Source organism: Aulonocara stuartgranti, assembly GCF_965226115.1.
Source record: "Aulonocara stuartgranti genome assembly, chromosome: 19".
In the NCBI taxonomy this organism is placed as follows: Eukaryota; Metazoa; Chordata; class Actinopteri; order Cichliformes; family Cichlidae; genus Aulonocara; species Aulonocara stuartgranti.
This window is the reverse complement of record NC_138955.1, coordinates 8,006,658-8,033,327: the sequence shown is the minus strand read 5'-3', so window position 1 is coordinate 8,033,327 and position 26,670 is coordinate 8,006,658. Positions and strand designations below refer to the sequence as shown.

The 26,670-nt window shown below is 38.0% G+C and overlaps 1 protein-coding gene across 1 annotated transcript in view; it reads left to right on the top strand.

The window, feature by feature from the left end:
• stxbp6 (syntaxin binding protein 6 (amisyn)) overlaps positions 1 to 26,670 on the top strand; it is a 64,187-nt gene that overhangs the window by 26,611 nt on the left and 10,906 nt on the right. Inside the window, exons 3-4 of the mRNA XM_082516216.1 lie at positions 23,630 to 23,760; positions 23,926 to 24,091. Of these exons, the coding sequence (XP_082372342.1) occupies positions 23,630 to 23,760; positions 23,926 to 24,091 (297 nt within the window). The remainder of the gene's footprint in view (positions 1 to 23,629; positions 23,761 to 23,925; positions 24,092 to 26,670) is intronic.

The following is a 26,670-nucleotide window of genomic DNA, read 5'->3' as shown; positions in this document are numbered from 1 at the left end:
TGCCTCTACACATAAATAAATAGACTTAAGTAGAACTGCTGAGCTATTCATTCCATCTCTGTGAACTGTAATCATTGTCTCAAGTTTTACCTTTCAATTTCCTTTCTTTTTTTTCTTCTTTTGTTTGGGGGGGGGATTCCCTGATAATTCAGAAATTAAGAACTCCAATATTAATGTACATCATCTTGTATTCTTTTGTAGGTTGCACTCTGCTACAACCTTACAAAGCTGTATCTCTGCAGATATGCTGCTGCTGCGTCTCCATACTCTTACTTTGTGCTCCTTTTAATATCTCCTCAGTGCATGCAAAATTTAAAGGGAGTGGGAATAGTTTAACACAGTACATGCAGAAATATAGTGATATGTTACAAATTGTGGATGGATGGAATGATAATCCACATATCTCTACGACAACTCTACTCATTATTCTACTTGTCTTTTGATGTATTCTAATTATTATTTTTTATCCCGTACTTTGATATGCTCAGCATGTGGTGAGCCATAGCTGTCTTAGAAGGAGCAAAGAAGGTTTAAAAACCTATAGAAGGGAAAGCTTCTCTGTGAAAAGCTGGAATAATGCATAGCACGGTTGATACCATCAGATGTAATGAATTCGGAGGCGAATTTGATTCCATGGTCCTATGCTTGCTGAGCCTGATGTTTCTTACATAATTTTAAAGCTGCTAAGTATTGATTTTGAAGTGAGGCACGTGGAATTGCTGAGCCAGTACATTTAGAGTTAACTCTATCAATCTCTTTAAAGGGAGAATGGATTTATCTTTGGCCCCAAAATAGAAAAGAATTTTGCCTTTTAAGCACGTCCGATTGTAGCTACAGTCTTTGAGAAGATGCAAGGTTGAATTTGGAACTGTGTGGTGTTATGTATTTTTAGCCCTTGCTGCAAATTTTCTGTATGTAACAAGGAATTGCACCACTTTATATTTACAATAACGATGCACTATTTCAATCAACAAAATTTATTTTGAACATGCTTTGCTAGGGAGGTTAACATGGAGAATGATTTGTACTCCCTGAGTAATATGTGCTTAAGGCTAATTCTACGTGAGCCAGCTTTAGCTCTTAACAGTGTGCAGTGCTTATGGCGGTGATTGGGACAGTATCCAAAACAGTCTCCTAGAAATTCTAACTTAGTCCTTAGTCTTTCTAATCCTTTAACTCTCGAAGGCCACAAATGAGCTGCAGACTGAGTGAGAGAGTGTAAGCAGGAACAAATGCTGGAGAGAATGAGTGACGTTATAGAGCAGTCATGCTATGCTAGATTCAAGCAGCGCAAGAGCATGGGATTCTGAAGTACTGCAGGTCGCCGGAGGTTTTGTGCACATATATCCACTGTGCTCCTTTTCTAATGTTTCTAATGCTGGAGTATTTGGGCGTTGGTACTATGTTTATTTGCTTGTTTATGAGTCTATCCTTGTGAGTTCATTGCAGTCAGCCCATTAGATGTGGATCAGCTTTGATGCAAATAGACAGCACTGAATCTACTAAGCTTGAGTAATTGGACCTTGTGGGGAACATCAGACCCACTTCTGGAAAATGCACACACTCATTACAGCACAATCACACATGTAAATGAACTGCTTCCCATAATATCACTCTTTGTAACGGTTATCTGACAAAAGGCTAATCTTTTGAGATTAGAATAATGGCTTTTTTGGACAAGCACTTTTTGCAATTGCAGAAGACACAGAGATGTCAAGGTCATTGAGATTGCTTTGATACATGCTTAGGGAGTGCCATGTTGTCACAGAAGGTGAGCAGGGCATAGTCAAGTTCCTCCACTAACTTTCAATTTATTTAAACATTTTGTAATTGTAGAATTTTTATACAAGGGCTGCACAATTATGGCCAAAATAAATGCGATTGTGATTATTCAGTGATTTGATGGTAAAAAAGTTACACAAACATTACATTGCTCTCACATCCACGTGAATCCAGATGGAATGCGAACGGTTGGTTATTTCAGTGCATTTTTGTGAGCTGTGCAGCTCTATACAGTGTGCAGGCTCAGTTTTGTGGACATTTGAGTTGATGTTAGGCGATTCAAGTCTTTATTCATTAATTATACTGCAATTTGTGCTGTGTTTTCAGGTAGTTGAATTAAGTTAGCTGTGTTTCTTTTGTGGCGCTGATTTCTTCCTGGTTAATGTCCCTTCTGCTAAATCTGCTGTATTTCCAAACAACAGAACATTCTCCACTTTGAGGACCTATCTCTGTGGCTTCTGCTCTGCTGCACATTTGAGTTTTGTCTGCTTTTTAATACAGTATTACTTGTCCAAGCCAGTCCAGGAAACTTGGTGAAGCGTCATGGTGAAGGAAGCCGCTGGGATTGACTCATGCAGGCGTGTTGTTTGGTGGTGATTCTGGAAGTGCTTGAATCACTTTTGCTTTTATTTTCAGTATCACTCAAACGTGTTAATCTAATTGTGGGAAACCAAAATTTTGATCAAGATTAAAATGTGATTACTTCTACAGCTCGGCTTTGTATTATATATTCCACTCACCTCCATCATAATGGATAGGTCAGTATTTACTGGGAAGTAATTAACTAACTATTTAACATAGAAGAGAGCTAGGTTTGTGTATGTATTGTTCCATGTAGTATTGCTCTGAATGTGTCTCTTCATTATGCAGAGGCAAAGTCAAAAGCAGAAAATATGCAAAAGGTTTCAGAAACCTTATTACTGTATATTAGTGTCAGAATAATTGTGGTGGGTGCACAGTTGCAGTTTCTTAGACCCATCTGTTTAGCCACAATTTCCTTTTCTAATTCTGACTTCCAATATTAGCCCCATAATGTTTTAATCCACTCTGTTGCATCTGGAACGCTGAGTTTTTATTTAATTGGCGAATTCTAATTACATTTGAAAGTTTGAAAATAAGCTTTTAAAAAGTGTTAGCATAATCTATATGAAGTTGGGGTTACAAACTTGAAGCATATAAAGGAAAACACCTTTTTTATGCTCTCTCCTCCTAATAACTAGCACGCTTTACTGTGTCTAACATGCTCATTTTTACCTTGCTACTTTTGAACAAGAATGCTCTATAATCAAGGCATTTCGTGGTGGTTGTGAAATGACTGAAATGCCAGAGAAAAGCATGGAATTGGAATTTGGCCTTGTCTCCTGAACTTATCAGAGTTGCAAAATGAAATGGAAAATATAATCGAAACTAGGCTGTTAGTTTTCTTTTCTGCGATTATATGTAACAAAAAGGCAGAACACCTCTGGGACATTATGACACAAAGCTGGTTTTCTGTTTTTTGTACATGACGATTATAACAGTTTTATTTCCAAGAAACTGTGATGGTTTCTTTCTAACTGAGCTGTCGTGCTCATACTCTAACTGAACAAGCGGGGGTAAAAGGAGATAGCTAACCCTCGTCGTGTCTTTGATCATGTCATATTGAGTTTTCCTTTTCTGTGATGGCTCTTTGATCGTCTTCTTTACTCTCCCCACCCATACCCTGACATCTTTTTTTTTAATTTTTTTTTTTATCTTTGACCACCTTCTTGTATTCAACATCTGTTGGCCTTCATCTCTCGTTTATCCTTCATTCAGAACTTTCTCACTGTGTTACTGAGGAAAATGACAAGTCTTTTGATGTAAAGCAAAAACAGGCTTCCCTTAGAAGCACAGTTAGACCACCCGTTAACTTTTGATGAATCACAGATGAATGATTATAACATGTTTAACACTTGAATTCACTTTATGAAATGGTTTAATTGTCTCGTGATTAGTCAATGATTAATAGAAGGGGTTATAATACATTTAAATTGCTGAAGTCATTACTGAAGATGCAGAGGTTATAGGGCATGCAAAGTAACTGTCAGAAAGCTATTGTAGATTTGCTGTAGTACACCCTTACACCACTAGTTGAAGAATAGCTATTAAATGATACGGAGAACTCTTGCAGTACTCTAACTGCATCTTGATTTCTGGAGAGATTTACAAGTTTTTTAAAATGAATCTTGAAAGGACGGTGCTCTTCTAACTAAAGTGCAGTAAGTTGGGTACACACAGCATCCTCTGAGCAACGACTAGCCTATGAAGTTGTAGCAATGAGCATATTTTAGGTGTAACAGTATATACAAGGTACTCAGTAAGCTAATAGGGTTTTTTTTTTTTTTTTTTTTAAAGGTAACAAGCTTCCAAGTCCAGTGTAATGTTGAAGGTTATTTGACTGAAATTGCATCTCCACTTCAGCCAGTTGGTTATGGGTGAAAACAGCTCTGTTTCTTAGCTCCTAGTTAAATAAACTGGCGACAGTGAACCCTGTGAGCTCTCTCTTTGTCTTGTGTTTCTTATTGTAAACAAAAGCTGGTATGCACATGATATTAATTTATTATATGTTGAAATGATGAGAGACTCAGAATCTACCAGTGCACACTTGCCTATATTTGTATGATTTCTTGGTGTAAAACTGTATCAACTGAATAACTACTACTGAGGAACAGAGCCTCATGACCAAAGCAATACAACGACTTCCACCATGATATTGGTTTTCCATTCTAATGAGACATTGAATCCAGCTTGGTATGTGTATAGCTCCTGACATTAGCAGACACTGCCAGAATAACAAAAACAGAAGAAAATAATAGCATGCTCTGCTGCTAATGTGGAAAGCTGAATAATTGATTTCTACAGCCAAAAAATATACATTTCTGTCACAACAGGATAAAGAAGGAAAAAGTTTCTCTGTGCCTGGTTCTGCTTACCAGTCACAGGTTTATTAAAACCTTAGCGTAAAGCTGTGAAAATTCCTTGCATTTCTATATAGTGATGGTCTGCTGTAGGGAAAAATCTGAGACATGCTCATCCCAAAGTTGGAGTGACTTGGTTAATACAGGCTCAGAGCTTGGTGCCACCTGTTTTTCTTATCTAACTATACTAATACTGAACACTGGCCTTACTCCAATTACACATTCTGCTAACAAAATAGAAGCAAAACTACCGACCAGCTTCAGAAATGCTTAAAATTTTAAGTATTTCACATCAAAAGTTATTTTGTGTGCAAGCTTTCTTGATCTTCAGGATTTATGATTGATGCCTAAATGTTGGTTTCACCTGAGGTGCTAGTTCATGTGTCTGTTATACATGAACTAGCAGCCAGTTGCATGTCAATGAAAGCTTATAGGTCTAGTGTGGAGACAGTTAATGTAAACCAGAGATTTGTTTGGCATCTGACCTTGTGCTGCTACTTATTGCAAGCCAGCTTTAAACAAACTGACACTGAAACAGTATCCTGTAAATAAGCAATTTTTTCAGTACGAAAGTATGTGAAAATATACAGTGTATACAATGTAGGGCTGCAACAATTCAAGTAATTTGACTCTAAAAGATTTGCAACACAAATGCTTGCTTTTAAAACATTGCTCGCCATGGAAACGCAAGCCACATTTGTGACTAAAACCAGACATGCAATACAAACGTATTTAGGAGCAGCATGTGAATAAAAAGTTTGGCAACATTAAGCCCACGCACACTGATAACTCAACAGCAGCAGTGACCATGACACTAGCACAGTTCAACTTGGAGTTGGTTTACAAACACATTGCGAAGAAGCGGCACCATTACTGAGAAGGTGAGCTCAGACTGAGTGATAGAAAATGTGTTTCTCATGTCCAAAACAACAGTGCTGTACTGGGAAAAGCCTGGCTTCATCAAATCACCCGATCGACCAACGCTGATGTGAAGAAAAGCAAACTTTGTCGTGTGATTGTGTGGTGACCACTTACAGAGCCAGTCCTAAAATTGCCCCTTTATAATGTCTTAAGAGTTAGCTGGCCAAATCAATACACGTGAGAAGTTGGCTGCTGCAACAACAAAGGAGCCTAGCATTGCTCTGTTCTTGTATCATTAGAAATGTGACACTATCACTGACCAATTAAGCTTTGTTTTTGTTTGCCTTTTCCCTGGAACATGAGAGCTGATGAGGCATGTAAATGAACAAGTCTGTTGAGAAGGCAGTGAAAATTGGAAGGTAATGGTCTCTGTTTTCACTTTGCTTTGATCGATTAGCTTTAGAATAACAAACAAAAGTTCCTGAATAAAGTGCCCGTTAGCTGTTGTGCAATAAGCTGACTGTTTTCTCAAATTGATTTTTTTAACATCCAGGATTTTTGACAACAACCAAAATGATTTGTAAATAAGATTGTAGCACTCTCAGATGACCTTCAGCTCTAGACACAGAATGATGATGGCAGATTTGCATCAAGACGTTAAAGCCAATGCCAGAAAAATCAGTGCATATGTATAATGGTTTTGCAGCTCCATAAATATAGTTCATTATTCATTTATTTTAATGACTAATATAGACTGAGTGGTTTTGAGTGATACACATAGGCAGTGATAGGCAATATAAGACCTGCACCACCTTGCAATCTTAACCTTTAAGAAGATTCACCAGACACAACTTTATTATTCTCAGAAAGATATTTTTCATTCACAAACATTAAGGATGAATTTGATTAATAGCATTGTTGTTGAATCCCACCATATTTATTGGTAGCCTGATTTTATCAGCAGTTTTCATCTGTTTTTATCAATGTTTATAATGGCCATAAAATGAGAATTCAAAAAGTAAGAGATGAGAGAACCACCCTTGAACTATGTTATAAGTGCTGACGTTACCTAGTGCACTTCCAATGTTTGCAGCTCGTGTTTGGAAAGCCACAGATGCAACAACTAGTTGACCCAAGTATAATCAGACAGGCTGTAAATGAGTAAAGACATTTATTATACATAACAAATGTTAGGAAAATCTGTTTGTTTTGTTGTTTCATATGTCTGATAATGGCATATATTCAAATAATATAGATTATTTATCTGTTATTTGAATACTGGTGTAGCATTTTTTCCTGTTATCCACCCAGTTTTTACATCTAGAAAATATGCAGCTTAAAAGGTGATGTAGACTACAGTTATGTCAAGTAAAAATGAGCTGACTTGAAAAACAGTGGAAATTCCCGATCAGCACAAATTTTTTATTTTGTGTATGTGACATAAAATAAAACATTTTATGTCAGTAGCTTCATTATAAAGTTAAGCTTGTAACAGCCTATATTTAAATGCTGCTCATTTTGTCTTGATTTCACTGATATAAAGAAAGGTATTGCTTGTTTGTCAGTGACGGCTAAATTAGTAAGATTGTTGGACTTCATTGCATCTCTAATTCAGCAGCTGGAGGGGGACTCCAGCTTTATGAATGCTTTCATTTATATGATTGTCTTTTGCAGTGTTTTATTGTGGAAATAAATATTGCAATAACGCTTAAAGAGACAATACAGTTTTGTCTTCTTGGGATTTCAAAGTTTATGCAGCAGAACACCGGTGAGAGATCTTAATAAAACTAATGACACACTTACCCTGAAAGCTCAAGTATCTAATTTGACAATATAGTTCACTCTCTTAAAGATTAATGGGAGATGAGCCTGATCTATTATACAGTTTCCATTTGCACTGTGGCTCATTACCATAATATAATCTAAGGAATACACAGGGTATAACCAAATAATGTTAAGCACTGAATGATACCACAGTTTCAATTGTTTGAATAAATACAGTATAATGTAGTATTAGTTCCCATTTCATGAAAATGCTTTTTGATTGTGTTCTGTGTTTTTCTTAGTAATTCAGTAAAGCAAACACATTTACATTTACATTTTTGAGATGGCCTCTGTGGAACCTGCTAAAACTACTTGTATATGCTTACAGAAAGAATGATTTGCAATGTATTTTAAGTTCAAACACAAAAAGGTGTTCAATATGATGTTTATTGTATATAAAGTTCTTTATGTAACATCTTAAAAAACAACTACAGAAGTAGAAATTGTTCGAAACACGCTTTTCTATTCTACCTGAACACTGAAAATTCTTTATCCTTCCAAGAAGAAACGCCCAACTTTAGAGCAGAAACAAGCAAATAAAAGAGCATGGTACAAAATAATCTGAATTACAGCATCTGTCTCAAATCTACTTTGGGTTGACTTCACAGTCCACAATGTCCATCTTTTATGTACAGTATATGGAACAGGCATGTCATCTTGTTCCAAAGGTTTCTTTGTTTTTTTTTTTAAAGATCTTTTTATCAGTTTTGATTTCCTCCCATTTCGATTGACCCACTTCTTAAACTTTTTTTGGCTCTCCACTGCCCAGCTGTGTCAGGCCTTTCGGCAATCCCTTCTCTCACTGTGATTACAGTGCAGATTTGACTGCAGTATAGTGTGCTTGTGAGTGGCATGCATGTTAATTGTGATAATGAAGGTCACCTAGAGGAGCAACTGGAGTCGCTCTCTGAATTTACAGTACTCCCTGTAGGGAAGTCGCTGCCCAGTGTGAACCTCACCAGGATATCGAAAAACACCATATGCTCCCCACCCACCACCTCACACCTTTTCCAGGCCTGCCACTGAGAAATTCAATCATAGAGCCAAGAGCCTTTTGAGATATGTGTGATATTGTGAGCTCTACTGTCCAAACTTGCATCAATTGAAACAAAGAACAAATTGAACTAAAATAAGCTCTAGAAAGCTTGCCCTAGTCAAAGTTGCAGTCATTCCATTTAATCAAGATTTTGCCAAGTAGGAATAGAAATGAATCAAAGAAACGCCACCTTGAAATCAAGCTGCAGGAGATGTGGCAGAAATGATCTCGGGATTTAATTTGTACCTAGCAAACACAATCAAAATAGCTCAGAGTAATCCAGATTGTACACCTGCAACAAACAAGTTAATATTGATGTTGGTGGAGCTCAATAGCTAGGTTTCATTTGACGTAGACGTGACGTCGACGTAAAGCGCGAAATTTGACTGGCGGTCGGAAGTGAAAAAGATAAGCGCAAAATCACAGACAGACAGTACGCAAAATGCCTATGTCCTGTTGTGTTTACGGATGCTCCAGTAGGTCGACCAGAGAAACTGATAAACGGTATTTTAGGGTACCAAAAATAGCCCAACGAAGAGGAGAAAAATGGAAAATTCTAACCGAAAAACGTAGGAAAAAATGGATTTTAAATTTACGTTTACAGTCGGGAGGAGCAGAGTCTGCCAATGCCCGTGTCTGCAGCGACCACTTCGTCAGAGGTAATGTTATGTTTGCAAACGAACTTATTAGCATTAGGTAGTCGTTAAATTCTCGTTTACTTAGTGCTTTTAAGTTAGTAGTCTAATATTGACTTGATTGGGACTATAGGCTGCCCAAGTGCTTTGGATGACGAAGAGTCGGAGGACTGGGCTCCGACGGTCAATCTCGGCTACGAACGAAAACCCAGATCGGAATCCGTTCTCAAACGAGAGAAAAGAATGAAGCTTAAGGCAGAACAGCATCGATGTGCAGAGGCGATTTTGGATATGCAACAGACGGCTGAGAGCCCGGATTTGAGCCTAGTGACAGTGGAGAACAGGCTACTAACCCTGCCATACAATTGCAATGAGCTGCAATCACTTCTCCATCCTCCTTTGCAATTACCCAAGTCTTCAGAGGTGTCTCGTTAGACCGCTGAGAATGGTTTACCTTGAAACAAACAACTGTCACTCTAACGAAGTCCTAAGGATGTGGCATGTTTGTTGACGTTAAAGCCGCTACCGCTAACTGTTAGCGTGTTTAAGATAAAGCAATATAAGAACAAACACTCACCCTTGCAAACACCAAACTGTATCCATCACGGAGACGTTTTGTTCCAAGGTTGTGGACCCACCCGCTGACAAAAAAATTGTACGCCTCCAGACTCTTGAAAGCTTTCATTTGCTGCCTAGTGTAGTAAGAAGTCTGGAGGACCAAGTAGTTGGTGATATCCACAGCCTCGATAGTAGGCAAATCCTTTACTTCTGTGGTGTATTCGGACATTTTCAAAGAATACGGATCACGTCCGATATATTTTTTAACTATCTGTTTATATCTCTCCCGAGAAACGGGGTCTAAAGTTACACAATAGCTGCTCTCCTGACTCTCCACAGTGTCCTCCATGTTTACTTCCGCCCTCCACTCAAAAATCGCGCTGCCTCCGCACGTCATCAGAACCACGTGACCGCAACCCAACTATACAGACTCGTGCTGACATTCTTGCCATAATCACCGTTTTTGATGTGGATCCAAGTATGTGGGAGGGTTTTTTGTTGTTGTTGTTTTTCTTGACTTCTTTTTTCATTTATTTTCTCTGGCGGAAGAATCCTCTCTGTATATGATGGAAAAACTCCTGGGATGAATTTGTATCTAATTTTTTGTTTTCTCAGATCCAAAAGTAGGCAAGAATACCTTAGTATGCACACAATGGGCATGCAATATTGAGATAATTCAAAAGATTTTATTTCATAAACCAATACCCCCCCCCCCCCCCCCCCCCCCAAAAAAAAAAAAAAAAAAAACAAAAAAAACAAAACAAAAACATTGTACTAAAATTCAAATAACAATGGATATACTAGCTGGTATATTGGCTGCATTGAAACAGATTTGACTTTTTCTTCCCAGCGAGGGGAAAGATCAATGTTTGTCATGAAAAGAAAAGTATAATAAAATGCATGGATGTAATAATGTTAATGACTTGTAATGAGAATACTATTGTACATTCTTTGGATTTGCCTTCTGTTTAAATCTATAAATGTTACTTTCATTTAAAACAGTATTTGCTTTAACACGAGAGATTTGGTATACTAATAATATATAGTGAGATATCTTCTGTACATCAAGTTTTCATTGCATGTGTTAAGGCCAACACCTGGCAGTTAGACAACTTGATGTTTAGTGCTTGTCATGAGTCAAAGGTTAAACAGGATATGGACTGGCACTTTGTGTCCTGTCACCAGGCCAGAGATGCCAGTCTTCTGTTCAGACTTCCTTTGTCAGCCCTGGGTGGTCTTTACTGTGGTATTTCACATTAAGGGCATGGCATAGCACCCCTGCAGGCTCCCTGACAATGCGGTATCAATACACACTGTGTCAGTAGTGGGATGCCAAGCACACACACATACAAACAGGAGAAAATGCACATTTGTTTGGTTTCTCATATGTTTCTTAAGTAGAATGTGAGAACACCTGAGGTTACTTTAAAGACATGTTTCTTTTTAGTTGTTAGGGTTATAAGATTCTCTCTTTTTTTCCTGCATGACTCCATGCTAAACATGGAAGGAATGATCTCATACTTTAATACCAATCTCACAACCCCCAGCTGTTTTCCTACTGCATGGAACATCATTCATGGGAAGACCAGATGGAAAGCCATTGACTGCGGAAACAAATGAAACTTTTTCCTGCATGCTCACGCAATCTGTGCCCTTCAGTAACACCATTTACATGTGTGGGTGTTTGTGACAAACCCTCCTCCCCCCCCAGGGTTCATATTCACTGTGTCCTTTCACTCAGTGCTCTGGAGTGCAGCGTCAGCCTTTGCTCTACAACTGCTATTCAATTGGAGATGAGTTTCAGCTCAAGATGCGGTACAATGTCATAACACTCCGATTTACTCTTACAACCTGAGTCATACTATAAAACTATCAGTTTCAATTAGATGTGTGTTTGGTTTGAGACTGTGAGCTGGAGGAAAGCTGTTTTCTACGTTGGACTGAAAGTCAAAATAAATATCCAGCGTGTGTCGTCAAGCCTAATGGATACTTTGTATTTCAGGTCTGCTGTTGTTGATAATGTCCCAGTATTCACCCTGTTAAGGGTCTCCGATTGATTGATTTGTAATGTCTTTATTACACTTGTGGTAAAACAGTATGCTGCTTGACTTGAATTTACTATTATTTTTTTTAAATAACTCAGAGTACAGACTCTTTTACCTTGGTGTTTTCATTTTCTTTAGATTTACAGCACTCTCCAGTAAAGCTGTGCACCTAATTTATTCTTTGGGTATATCTCATACAGATCTAGACTGTATTACAGAGCTGTGTGTCAAGCTGAAACCTGGTTTAATGTATCACTGCACACATGTTCACAGTGTACTGTTGTATGTGTTTATGTGGCCAGATCACCCTCTGTTTCCTCCCTTGACACCTCTGTTATGAATCCTGCATTATTAATCTTTTTCTCCACTCCTCCTTTGTTCCTGAGAACAGGGATGATGAATTTAAACGGAATGAAGGGAAAAGCAATTAATTTCCTCACCCATGTAATTTGAATAAACTTTCCCTTTTCAATTGACTTTAACTACCGAACAAATGGGCGAATTATTTTATCATTTTGAGACTCCTGTAGTTAATTGTCTATTTCCATTTTCAATTTGGTGGTCAGATTTTGGGTCAATTAGAAAGGAGCATTTGTTTTTTTGTGTTTTGCATGCCCATTTCCAACAATGGTCTGCAATTACTTGCAGTGAGGGCCTATATTTAAGTGGAAAAAAAAAGTACTTTGCAAGCATTTGGGAACTGAGAAAAGCCGTTGTAGTTCTGACAGAAAAATTCTTTCTCATATTTGCTTGATACAGAATTTTAGCTGCTCAACAGTCTGGGGCCTCCTTTGTCATATTTTTCTTTTCATAATGCACCAAATGTTTTCATAGGATGATGGATCTGGACTGGGAGACTAGTTTAGCACAGGGGTTCTTTATCAGTGGAGCCATGCTATTGAAAGTTCTTTGCAATATGATGTTGGAAAGTGTTATTGCTATACTCTGCTTCTGAAATGCTGCTTCTGTAACATGTTCACTTTGGACACAATTGTGTTACTAATTAACCTCATTAGATGTTTTGTTGCCACCGTCCTAACTTTTCATTATAAATGACAATATGTTATCAGATTAATAATCATTTTTTAATGACTATCAACATACTGAATGTGTTACAATATCATGTTCCAAGCACTACAAACTGCGTGGTGACTGTAGCCATATCTTTTTATTGGAGACTAACTTCCTTTTAGTACTCAAAAAAAAAAAACAAAAACAGAAGCTTTGATCCATTTGCTTCTTTTGGACTGCTCGATTATGGCAATTTTTTTTCTTTGTTATTTGTCCTTAAATTTCAGCATCTTTAAACTTTATATTAAACGGGGGCAATAAAATTGGTGGAGGTGGAGGACATGGGTGGGGGCACAGGGTTGTCTAGTCGGTGGTTAGGCACAGACAAGGCGTAGTTTTTGATCATTAAGCTTGTCTCACAAGGGCAACCACCAGTTCCTGTCAGTCACAGTGTCCACCACCTGAGGTGTATGGGAGCATAAAGGCGTAATGGAGGCTGCCGCAGACTTGCACGCCATGGGAAACCAGTGTGAAAGCCATGGGAAGTGTGACATGGAGCTAGGCTCCCACAGAAACCTTGTTAAACTTATTGACTTTCTTTAGATAAATCTCATTTCATCACCACATAAGGTGAACTAAACAGTAAGTAAGTCTGGACTTTTAAGAGGGCCAAAAGCATGTGACTGAAGACAAAATGAATTCTTCTCTTCTTGGAGGCCAAAACCATAACTGAAAATAAAATCTGATAAATTAGGCAAACTTACTTTTACCATTATGGAACAATGAAAATTGACTTTAATGAATAAGAAAGAGAACAAGAAGCATGATTGAGCAATATTTTAAGAATATGTGACATAATAAAAAAAATACAATTATAAAAATGTAATTAAATTATTTAAAATAATATTTACTACTCCAGGTTGCCTTAATTTAAAAATGCCATTTTAATAACTCATGAGCTTTGTTGTACATACATAATGGAGCCTTCTGTTCTGCGCAAAGTGCATTATTTGCTAATTGTTTAGTTTCTTTAGCTGTGTTTATGACAGTTGTGGTTACTACAATTTTCAAAATTCATCTATGGTATTCATGCAGTATAATAAGCCCCACTAAAATATATTTGACAGTGAAAATATTACATGTAGATTTACATTTTCGACTTTGTGGACATGTACTGACCTTACTCTGTAAAACCTGTAGCCACATAATTAGCAAGGATCCTGTCTGCATCAGTACAAGCCAAATCTAAACTCCTGATGTATTGAACCGCATAAATTCATGCACACACACACAGATCCAGGTGTCACACCACATCCGGATTCACATACAACTTGTAGATATGCTTGTACATAAGATTTATACTTTTGAACAAAAGCTTACACACCCTTTTTAAATGGGAACATCAAACAAATGCCAATCCCTTTTTTGTTAGCTTTAATCTTATAACAAGTAAACGGTGTATCAAAGCAGAAAGAAATAACCTTGTGGCATTGTACTTGGCATACTTGTACTTTAGATAAAAAAAATAAAAATAAAAAAAAAATCAGACAAAAATCATCTTTTGAATGTTGTCTTTTCCTCTCCTTTTTCTCCTTATAGCTTTTTTAAAAGTGTACGAAGAGTGAACAGTATGGGTTCTTGGATATTTGGAGGAAGTGCAGTATATGTACACCTGCTTTTCAATGTTGCATACAGTCAGTGCTTTACTAAACCTTGTCTGAAAGAGAACAGATGGGCTGGGAAATGAAATCTGGCAACAAGCTTGAAAAACACTATTTTGATTCATTTGATTTCACTTTTTAGTGCCAAAGGTAGAATACACTTGCTTGACTCACTCATATTTAATCCAAATCAAACTGTCATTTCAGCTGTGAGCAACTTAAGGAGCTGATGGACAATCACAGAATAGAAAGTCAGACTACCCAGACAAGTAATAAATACTCTAGTATTTCTAAAATCAGTGGATAAAATTATAGCAAGCTGGACTTGCTATAAGAGGACGATTTACATAATAAAACTGGTGGTTTTACAGCATTTCCTCAAGAGGTGTCTCAGGATCATAAACAACATATTTGATTTCAGCTGAACGCACCGTTCATCTGGGCTCACAACCCGGTTATTACTAAATAAAGAATTTTGTCAGATCTTATTGAACCCAAGTTTGACACAAGATGTTTTTACTTTGAGCGCATATTTTCCAGGGAAATCATTTTAGGCAATCCTGAAGGAGTAAGTGTGGAGGAATGTGCCTTGTTTTGACTGTTTGATATACCAGTTCTTGCTATTGTGTGACGATATGCAGATTGGGTTGCGATGAGGTCTTTGCCTATTAATGTGCACCAGAAGGTTTGGCACATGCAACTCATTTCGTATGCGTTTTATCTTTTTCTACACAGAGATATGAGAATGTATTACAAAACCTGACGACCTTACTTTATGATCTCCCTCACTCTCGCTGCGCACTTCTTACTTTTTCAGCAAAGTGGAATAATGTGGAATAATTTTTTTTTTAAATCCCATAACATCACCACTGTAGGTAAGGCCTCATTGTAATAAAATGTTTCCTTGTATCCCTGGTTTCTGGCTCCAGAGGAATGTCTGCTATGTGGATTGGAGCCTAGCCTGAATAGCGGAGTCCTTGGAGCAGTGGGTGGTGGATGAGCTCAAGGGAATACAGACCTCACAAGAGGCTTTGGTTTTTTCCCTGGATGTGTTCAGGAGTAGGAGAGAAGATGAAAAAGACAACTGCTCTGATCTGTCGCTATGGAAAGTAAAATGGGTTTCTTTTACTTAATATTTTTTGATAATGTTTTTCTTTTGCAGTTACTTTATTGGAAAGTAGTACACAGAAAGTACACTGTGTACTACTTTCCTGAAATTGCTTCTGGAACAACATGGTCTTCATGGTCTTTGGTGCTCTTTTGCGATCATTTTGAAGCATCTGCAGACACAAGTGCATTCAAGGCATGGCAGCAAAATGCTCTCACAGCATAGCAAATGCACTGAATCGCTTCACTATTAAGTATCATTTCCCCAAAATGTGTTCATCTGCGTTCGGTTTTCATTTTTCTCCATCCATGCAGTTGACAAATGGCTCGGTTACAGCGTAGTTCACCCGGAATGGAAGAAGTGTGGTAAAAAAAAAAAATAAAATCAAAGATTAAAAATACAACATGCAACGTACAGACAGTGTCTGCAGTGGAAACTCCTGATTTCACTCTAGGTTTTGTATGTTTGATGCTGCTTCCATTGACGGCAAGGACACTGCAGGTAGGCGGGATGTCCATGAATGCATGGACTGCCTTTGCTCTACTGCCGGCCAAGCATAAAACAATCTGGTCAAATGTTTGTTTTTGTTTCGTTTGTCACCTGCCTGTATATCTTTGCGTGAACAGAAAAAAACTGGCATATATTACACACAGAAGATGATCAATTTCTGTAGTCTTGCAAAACAAAAGGGGAGCCTAAAGTTCAGCCATACTCATGAAAACGTCTTCAGTGGCTTTGATTTGAACTGAACTAAAGAAGTTTTGGTGCTTCTGAAGAGAGTTTGAGGTTTGAATAGCTGACACACGATTTGTTAAGCCTCCGGAATCCTTTTAATGTGTTGTCCTTGGGTAAGTGTTATAACTGGCTGGATAACAGATGCGACTCCAGGCAAGAAGCATCTACAACAATGTGCATTTTTTAAAAAGCTCATTTGGCTTTGAAATTCTTAGCTCAAATGAAAGAACAAGTTGACTTTCAGAAGCTCCTTCTAACAAGGACACTTGTTTTATTTCGAACATATTGTTTGAACATGATGGATGCACACATTTTTATATAAATGCTATCCATTCATTCTCTAGTTAACATTCAGTTTAAGCAGACCTGAAAGTGGTGCGCTGTTGTATTTTTTTCCCCAATATAAATCCTGGTCTCCTGTTTGCTGTTTTAGACAGCAAGGGACCCGACACTAGCAGGTATAGACATATCAGATACCTATTCAGAGTTTTTTTTTTTTTTTTTAACATGTTATTGCATTTCTGCTATTGTAACATCCCAAGCAATAAAATATTTTCAGTCATACAAGTTGCTTTGTCACTTAAAACTGAATCTGTGTTGTGATTAAGGGCATTATTGTAATACTATTGTCATGGGATGAACTGCTTTATTGTTTGTGCGATGTTAATCTAATGGTGTCTGTATCTGTTGTGTGAGAAACTTGTCACTGATAAGAGTCGAAAGCTAATCTGTATAGCCGATATTCATCATATGGTCTCCCTTTTACTGTTGGTGCCTTGTCACTGCTATGGCACCGTCATGACTGAGAAGAACTTGTAAACAGCACTGACTTTGTTTTCAAAGCCATGAATAGACTATAGAGGCCTTTGTTTCAGGCTGGTGTTGCCAGTCTAGCCTGTGCAGTGGTTCACTGGCGTGACAGCTTCTTTCTCAAGATCACAGTGTGTTCCAACTCGAGCAAAGTGGGGGCAGCTTTAAAATAGACCTGTAATCACGGACCCAGATGGAGAAAAAAGTCTTAGACATGCCCTCAGACGACAGCTCTAACAAAAAACAACAAAACTGAACCTGTTGACCAAACTGCTTAAATGTTTACCTTTCATTCTTGATACCAAGAAAGAGGATGGTCCAGTATTTGAAACCCCTAATCTGCAAATATAGATCTTCTTGTTATGAAATATGTAGTTCATGTACACTCATGAGTCACTTTATTAGTCACAACTATTAACGGCTTGTTAACGCATTTATAAACGAATCGCATGGCAGGAACGTGGTGAATTTGCATGGTCACGATGGACTGCTGAAGTACACACCATGAGTACACACCAAAAGTGTAGAGAATGAAGTGAGAGGAGCTTGGTCGGAGAGCTTCAAGCTGATAGGCAATACCTGAAATAACTGGTCATTACAACCAAGGTATGCAAAAGACCATCTCTAAACAGACAACACATGAAACTCTGCAGCAGATAGGCAACAACAGCAGAATGTGGTCTGAATTGGAAATTCACATCATGAATGTGCAGCCAACAAGTCTGCAGCAACTGCATGATGCAGTCATGTCAACCTTTTCCAGAATCTTTGGGGAATGTTTCAGATACTTCATTAAATCGCTGCCATGAAGAATTAACGAAGTTCTGAAGGCAGAAGAGGGGAATGAGCAGGGTGTATTGTAATAGACAGTTTAAAGGTGAAATGAGCTAAACACCCAGCTGAAAAATGCCAAAGGTTAATTGCTGAGATAAATGAAAACTATGCGTTTAAACAGTGATAAACAAGTTTTGAACTTTTTCCCAATGTTTTTTTTTTTTTCTTAGTTGCCTTGGGGTTTAATAATGACTAATGTGGCGTCATATGTTTAGTATATCATCTATCCCTGGAGAGCACTCTTTTGTTACAAACAGAAAAGCCCCAAGCCAAGACAAACAAACTGCTGCGCTGTATTTCTTTGTAGTCCAGCAATTAGCATCCATTAGCTTTTCTTACTGTATCAATGACTGTGTCAAAAACTTGCACATGGACATCTAGAGTGTCTTTTCTTTCTTTCTGCCATATAAATGTAAATCGCTATGGCAACTGCATGTGCCTAACGCTGGAGTAAATAGACAATTGACTGCTGATGGAAAGAGCCTCATTTTCAAGAGGTCTTTAGCCGACCTGTTTGAGATGGATGCTGCAATGGGTTTCTTTGAAGAAGGGAAACAAAGAAGTGAAATAATTAAAAACATCATGACATTGATATAACAACTATATAACAAGATGACTACAGCCTCTCAGTACAAAGTGAAGTAGACAGAATTTTGTTTATGGACGAAGCTGAGTGTCTCATCTAGCCACACTTTAGATTCTTCTTGGTGGGTGAGTGATGAAACACTCGACTACAACACAGCGTTTCCCAGACTGTGCACATTATCTTCCATATCTGATGTGATCTTTTGTTATTCTCAGATTTTTTAGTTTTCAAAGCTTTGCTGTGCTGGGCCAAACTGTTGATGCTCTTTGCCTTTGGCTGCACGCTTTTGATAAGTGTCAGTGTTGACATGAAGATGATGCTGTGTTTTTATAAGGGAAGGAAGGTTTTAATTTTATGCCTATGTGGGTGGCACTTCGTTGTCTGCTCTTTTCATTTTCTCCAGCTGTTATAATGTTGTTAGTTTACCAAAATATTTCTGGATAACATTTGTTTTCATAGTACTCTATTTGATATTTCCAACAATGCCAATATGCAATCGGTAATGCACACAATCATTGCATGATCTGTTATGTCGTTTACAGCCTGTGCCAGAACACCACCTCATGCTCACATTTCTATTAACAACCACAGCTGGGGTCATGTTTCCTTGAAGTTAAGTTGATTCCAGGAATTTTTCCTCTGATCTCTGCAGTCGGTGAAATGTACAGTACGGGTTTCCCTTCAGGCAGCACTACTTGCACATAGCCAAACACAACAAGGGATCCACTGGAGGAAGTGAAAGCATGTCACCATCAGAGCATGAGAAAATAGTCAGACAGGAACCTCAGCATGGCCTTCCTCTGATAGCCAGCCCACATAGAAACAATGTGTTTGGCTGCTTTTCAGTGGTTGTGGTCATCTCTTGGCTTTTACTTGCACTAGTTAGTCAGGTGTTATTTGTTCGGTCTCAGCTTGTGATACAAATAATGTTTTAAGGGTGTGACTCCTGCAGTAAAATTGAGAGAAATGGATCACATTACAGATTGTTCATTTTATGTTCAGGAAGGGATAATGTATTCATCCATCTTTGTATTATCACAATAACTCAAACTCAGTGAACAGAATAATTGAGAAACCCAACATAACCACTCATCTAAAAAATTCGTTTTTTTAGTTTTATAATCAGCAGAACAGTGATACATGATACTGTACAAAAAGACAAGCTTACTGACACTGGATATTAAGTATTGATAAAATGGGTTCAACATGCTTCATAAATTCCTTACTTTTTTTACTTTGCTAAAGTGTGCTGTTCTCCAGACTTGGTGTCTAAGTGAATATATTTATTATGAGAGCAGTTTAAAGTTCATTTATTACAAGAGCTTCAGTATAGGTTTTCTCGTCCTTGATTGCTATTTCAATAACGCCAGCTCTTCGAACTTTCAGTAATTGTTTTAATATTCCAGGGAGCCACTCAGACAAGGTGGGAGTCAACAGCTGAATATGAAATTGATTTGAGAGGCTCAAAGGTGTCTGGCAGTTTGATTAAGATCTCTGTGTTGATGCCTTGACAATTTAGCTCCATGGCCTTGAGACAGCGGCTCTCTTTCACACATTTCAGTAGTTCAGTCACATTGCAATGTCATCGTATAGTGAAAAAGATACTTAGGCAAACAGTGCCACCCAATTAAATTTGCTGTAATTTTTCTCCCCTCTTCATGTGAACCAGGGATGATTAAGTATGCATTTGGTGTGCATTTCTCATGTGACATATAATTTTTTTTTCTGCGTTATTCTAATCCTGGAGTCAGTGTGATTACTTTGAAAGCAGCCTGACTAGAAAAGCCAGTGATTTGTCAGTGTATATGCAAGAATGTGTCAGTCAGAGCTGCTCAGGCTTGAGGGGTCGTACTCATTCATATACATGATTTTATTTTTATCATCGTTTGTGTTCTACACAGTATGCTGTGGGTGCAGAAATTTACAATCAATGAGCCTTGACATCAGTGGCTGCTTCAGTATATTGTAAAGCTACTGTTGGTGTATGTGTTTGGTGTCTTTTCAGCATGTTGCATTCTCCTGCTGTGACTGACTGTTCAGCTTTGAGTCAGAATACATTTTGTGAAAAGGATTTCTAGTCACATTTCATTGTGGAGCTTGGCATCTTCAGCCAAATAAAGAGACAGATCATGCTTAACATTTGATAGATTAGTAATTTATCAATCTTGAGCCAACCTTAATTTCTTTGTATTTGCATCTAAAATTCAAGTTTAATAAAAAAATCTTTTGAACATTGGCTCAATTTTAGTCCAGTCCTTGTAACTCCACTTAACACTGACCTGTGAACCATCCATCCATCCATCCATTCGCTTCCGCTTCTCCTTTTCAGGGTCGCGGGGGGCGCTGGAGCCTATGACCTGTGAACCATTCAAGCATAAAAAAGGCACCTAACTCAAGGGAAATGGACCAGTGTTGTGTTCACATAACAGAAAACTTGACCAATTTTGAACTGTATCTATTGCAAAATCACATTCGTTCACATTTCTTTGGTTAAATCTATTGAAAATGCCAATAACAACAAAGAATGTCTGCACTAACAAATTGATTCTGAAAGACCTGTTGACCTGTGTCTCAGCAGGGTGTGCATTGTGTCCTTAAACAAAATAAAAAAAGAGAAAGAGAAATGAAAGAGAACAGAAGAGGTGGCAGGCCTGAAAAACTATTTACAGCAGGTGAACAGGATTTTAAAAGTCATACCCTTGAGAAATAAGAAAAATATAACAAAGACCTGACCCAGGACTTGAGAAGATGCATGTGACGCTACATGGGGAAATAACGAAATTGATTAAATTAGAAACACAGAAGAGATTTTTATTGTTATGCAATGCTATCTGTAAAATATCTGCTTGGCTTCATTTTTCATCATGGCAATGAGCCCAAACACACTGCCAATGCAGTAAGTGAGTACCTGGATAGAAAAACGCACAGTGGAACACTAAGTAATGCATTGACCTCCCCATTGACCCTGTTGACCTCCCCAGACTTCAACATTATCGACTCATTGTGGGATCATCTAGAGAGAGAACAGAACAAAAAGTAGCCAACATCCAAAAAGGAGCTTTGTCCGTCACGAGGTTCGGAGAACTATTCCTGAAGACTCCCTGAAGAAATTAAAAGAACACTTTCCTAAGACAGTTCAGGCTGCGTTGAAGGCATTTAAACCAAATACTGACTTTCAAATTCATTGCCATTGAATCTTTGCCCAATACACTGGATTTCAGTGTATGTTTCACATTTCAATATATCATTGCACCATTCCCATTTTCCAGCAGAGCACAGAGAAATGAAGAGTGGCTTAAGATTTTTGCACCGTATTAATCAAAATGCTGAAAAGATAAGGATAACCCACTTTTCCCCATTTTAAGATGGATATAAATTTGAAATTACATTTTTTTTAGAAAGGACATTTGAATTAATTCGGGGGGAAAAATGACATTCATTGATAATAGAAAATAAGGATTAATTCCTGCGCCATGACGAGTAGGCCATTTTCTACAATTTCTACTTGATAATTTTGAGGAGAGTAGTGGCTCTGTATTATAGCCTATCATCTGCCACCAGTGTAAGTAAAAGATAAATTATTCTCGCTGGGAAGTGAATGACCTTAGGTTCTGCATTTCTACCCTTCAGCACATTGGTTCATTACACCGAGCCTGTCGTCTGCTTTATGAAATTTTCTGCTTTCAAGAGCTCCTATTAGCCTTCACTGTGACACAAGACAGATGTGATCATTCTGTTCATCTGTAAATCATGGTTGTGATTCTTTATCTGATTGAAATTCTCAAAGAAAAGATGAGGAAGGTGTTGTAGGAAAGAAGAAGAAATGCTTGTCTTCATCTATCTGTCTGTTCCACCCGGGCCAGCAACTCAAGTATGAACTGCAGCTGTCTAAATGGATACACAAAACGTATCCAAAGATCTCTCATCTCATGGGAGTTTGCTTACTGGCCTGACATTCAGCCCTACCTTTATTTTCCATTTCCAGAAACAGGTGTGGAAAGTCTTTCAAAAAGTGAACCAGAACAACAGGGAAAATGGAACAGCATAGTCTTGGGGTTTTTTGTTTTTTTTAAAAGAAGTGTAGGGTAAAAAACTGGAGAGAATGCAGAGAAAGTGACCCACACACTTCCATCTCTCTGACATGACACAATGGAGGATATGAGAGAGCGGAAGCAGACCTTTGCTGCCTGGGTTAAAAAAGCAGCGCAGGACCAATTGTCCCTGAGAATGACACAGAGCTCCAAAATACAGTCTTTTAGTTTGAACATTTTGTCCAAACTAAAAGCCTTGACGCGCTACAGAAATCTGGTGGTCTTATTCTCAAATGCCAACCTACAGTTAAACACAGAAGTGCAATATAAACATATGTTCTGCAATGCTTGGATAACTGGAGGGGAAGCTGAGGACAGGAGTTTGAGTGAAGCCTTAGTCATATATACTAAACTACACATAAAATACCTGAAAGAATATGCTATCAACCAGCTGGCAATTAACTCTGATTTGTAGATACTAAAGTTACTGATTAAAAAATCCCCAGCACCTAATAAGCACTTTTAGATTATATTTTATTCATTTGTTTTTGGCGAGTTGTTTAAATGCCCCTCACCCCACCCCCACCGAGCTCATATTATGTCTTTCAATTAGTTTTAGTCAGCAGTGCAGAAGAAATACATCACATCAGTGCAGAGACCGGAGCTGTGTCCCACACTGTTTTCTGGTGACAGAAACAATATAGCCAAGACTTTATGTTTTTCAAAGTAGTGTAGTAAAAAATATGGCATTATGTTGTTAGAGCACAACAGAAATTTATAGCGCAGTTTACTGTATATAAGATTACTGCACACAGATTGGTATGAATAATAAAAAAGCCATGTTTACAGGGCGTATCTGTTCAGGGTTAGGCTGTGTCTTCTAATAGGAAATGTTTATCATGGTCTCTGTTGCTGTTGGCTCTAGAAGCGAAGTAATCATTGTTAATGGATCCCTTTGTTTCTGCCGCCTACAGAAAGGAAGCTCGTGACTTTTGCTTGACTAATATTCCACATGTGATGACCTGAGCTGTCCAATTTTCCTAATCAAAACTTGTCTGGGAATCATGTGCATGGGGTCTACAGGTTACACAGAAACCTCGTACTCTGAAATTTAATGTTGTTTTAATTATTGCTCCATTAGGCCTTACTCTTGTTTGGCTTTTGTTTCTACAGTGACGAACAAGAAACCATCCCATGTTTCAATCACAAAGGTGAAGCAGTTCCAAGGATCATCTGCCTTTGTAAAAAGGTCACAGTGGACAATTGACCAGCTACGGCAGGTCAACGGCATTGACCCCAACAAAGTATGTAATTTCCCTTCTCCTTTCCCAGTGAACACAAGTATTGCTAATTCAAAGCATGTTGCTATGTACTCCGTTCTCAATTTTCTTATAGTTACTTCTTGTTCCTTTTCCCTTACTACACACTCTCACTTCTTATTGGTGTCTCCCTTTCACTGCTGTTCCAAGGACTGTCCGGAGTTTGACCTGATGTTTGATACCGCTTTCGATCAGTGGGTTGCTGGTTCATCAGGGGAGAAGTGCACCTTTATCCAGATTCTCCACCACACCTGCCAGCGTTACAGCTCAGCACGGAAGCCAGAGTTTGTCAACTGTCAGTCCAAACTGCTAGGGGGTAAGACGAAAAAAAAAAAAACTTTTCAAAATCCACTGGCTCTACAGCGCCAGACTCGCTGCTATCATGCTGTGCTGTAAGCCAGTCTGAATCTAATTACGTATGATGACAAACAGCACCTGGTGTGTATGAAAATGCATGCTTATTCCTCGTACACAGCATCTGTTGGGCGCTCTGCTGACGTGAGGTCAAAGAGGATGTCCAACGAAATATATCAGTTGTGACTCAAAGCGTCTGGCACAGATCAGCTGGTTATACAGCACATATAAACACACACTAGAACACTAAATAATAATTTTTCCTATTTTAACACATTTTGCTGTGTGCCTGATGAGAATCATTGTTTTTGAATGATTTTTACCCTTTAAAATAACTCTGACACTGGTATTGAATAAGTGAGCAAACACTCAACTGAACACTAACCTCTGTTTTTTTTTTTTTTGGTTTTTTTTTTAAAAAGTGTATTTCATGCCCAACTAACAAGCAAGGAGGTGCTGATCAAACGAGTCATTGCATAATCAGCTGCCAAATGTTTTCACCATACTTGGTAATTTCCCTGCCGTAAGAGGTTTGTTTACTGTAGGTGGGTTGTGGTGATGGTAACAATGCAGCATCCTGGGTGGCTTAATCAGATATTGATCTGTTTTTGCCTCCAAGTTTCATCTTTGAGAACTGCTCAGCCTATTGTATTATTCATAGAAATATTTATGAAAACGCATTCCCCAGCTGACCCATGTGTTGTGTCCTCCTGCACAACCCATAAAGAAATCTGCTACCGGAAATAGATATTTCTGAAAAACAGGACTTTTTGATTGTGAATCTTATGAAAAATCTATAAATAATAATGACTGAGAGTTCCTGTGATTTGTGGTATTCCTTATGTACGTCGCCTCATGATATGAAAGGGCCAGTTTTGTGAATTTGTAGGTTAAAAGTTAAAAAGTGTTATCGGACATATAGTAGAATGTAGGGACTAATGACTGAAATATAAATTATGTGTATAATGACACTGTAGTTAATTTCAGATTTGTATTGTTCCCATTTTTCTTACTGTGCGTGGGAGCCCATCATCTATTCATTGATGACAAACCTGCCAGTTCTTCTCAGCATTGTTATATTGCCATGACTTTCCTCCTACTCTGAAATATATGCTCATATTTAGCTCTCTTCAAATGAACTTGGGATGTACTTTGTATGTGTAGGTGGGAAGGTAGTGGTGTACCAAAGAGCATTAACCCAGGGTTCATAGAGTAGGATGCATTATGTACTGCAAATGTTGTATATCAAATACATGCCTGCGGTGTTTTAGAAAATTACAATGCACTGTAGCATTGATTTTACCATACAAAGTTTAATAAATCTGAGGAGTGTAGCTCTGATATAAATAGTATAGTATTCATGATATAAATACTTGTAATAAAGTTTTATTTCAAATACAGTTTTGTACATGCCAAACTGGTAGTTGTAAAAGAAGCTATTGACCATGAAGCAATCTGATATGTAACCATCATCTGTAGAGGAAGCTTTAGCGTGATGGATCAAAAACTTCACCATAACAGAATGAACAAAGAGGATACTGCCAGTCCTGTCCACTCCAGTTTAAGTCTCACACCAGTGCAAAACAAAAATCATGACGCTGCTCAGGTGTGGGACCATAACTGTGGGAGACTAACTACAGCAATACCTGAGATGGCAGAGTCCTATAAAGACAAAGGTAGAAATGTGAGGCAGATAATTCCAGTGTTGCTAGTAGTTAGTAGCAATCAAGCTCCAAAGCAGTGCATATGCAAATATATTGATTTGCATTCCTGCAGATGGTGTGATGTGCTGTCATTAAAGATGGCAAAGGTAAAGCATGATATTAATGCACAGTAAAAAGTGTTTTCTCATGCATACCCCAAATGTAAAAGGTAATGTCAGGTTGCATTTGAGCATTGTTTAACATCTTCTTGATGATGATTACATGACACTACAAAAGTTCATTGAAAGTAACAAACGGATGTAAATACTGCTTATCCATGCAGTGCCTTTTAACACAACCATCATTTCAAATGATGTTTAGTCTGATAATGATGTAGTGACGAATTAAAGATTTCATATCATGATTCATTTACATTTGCATTTTTTTTATTTGTTATTTAGATCTTGAGCAACTTTGAACCTTAGCCTGTATGTATATTTATATTTTTGTTAGATGTTTTATATTCTTTTTTCGTTTCTTCCTATCTTTTTTAAAAGCCTTCTCTCAGAACATTACGGTTCAGATGCATGGGCATATGTTTTTGATCCTTGATGAGGCATGTAATCAGTGCAGAAATAAAAGCAGCCAGTGTGCTAATTGAGTTGTTATCAGTGCCGAGTTGGGCTGTTGCCCACATTGTTATACGATGTTGGACTCCAATTCCCACCTGTCTAACTGGCATGTATTCGTGAGTTGATTCTGAATTAATTTTGCTTCTCCTGTTTTTCCACTTAATGTTTAATGATTTCCCTTAATGAGAAATGATGGGTTAAGACTTTTCTAGAGAGACACGAACACCTGGTGCCATTATGTGCAATTTCTAAGAATGTTTTCACCT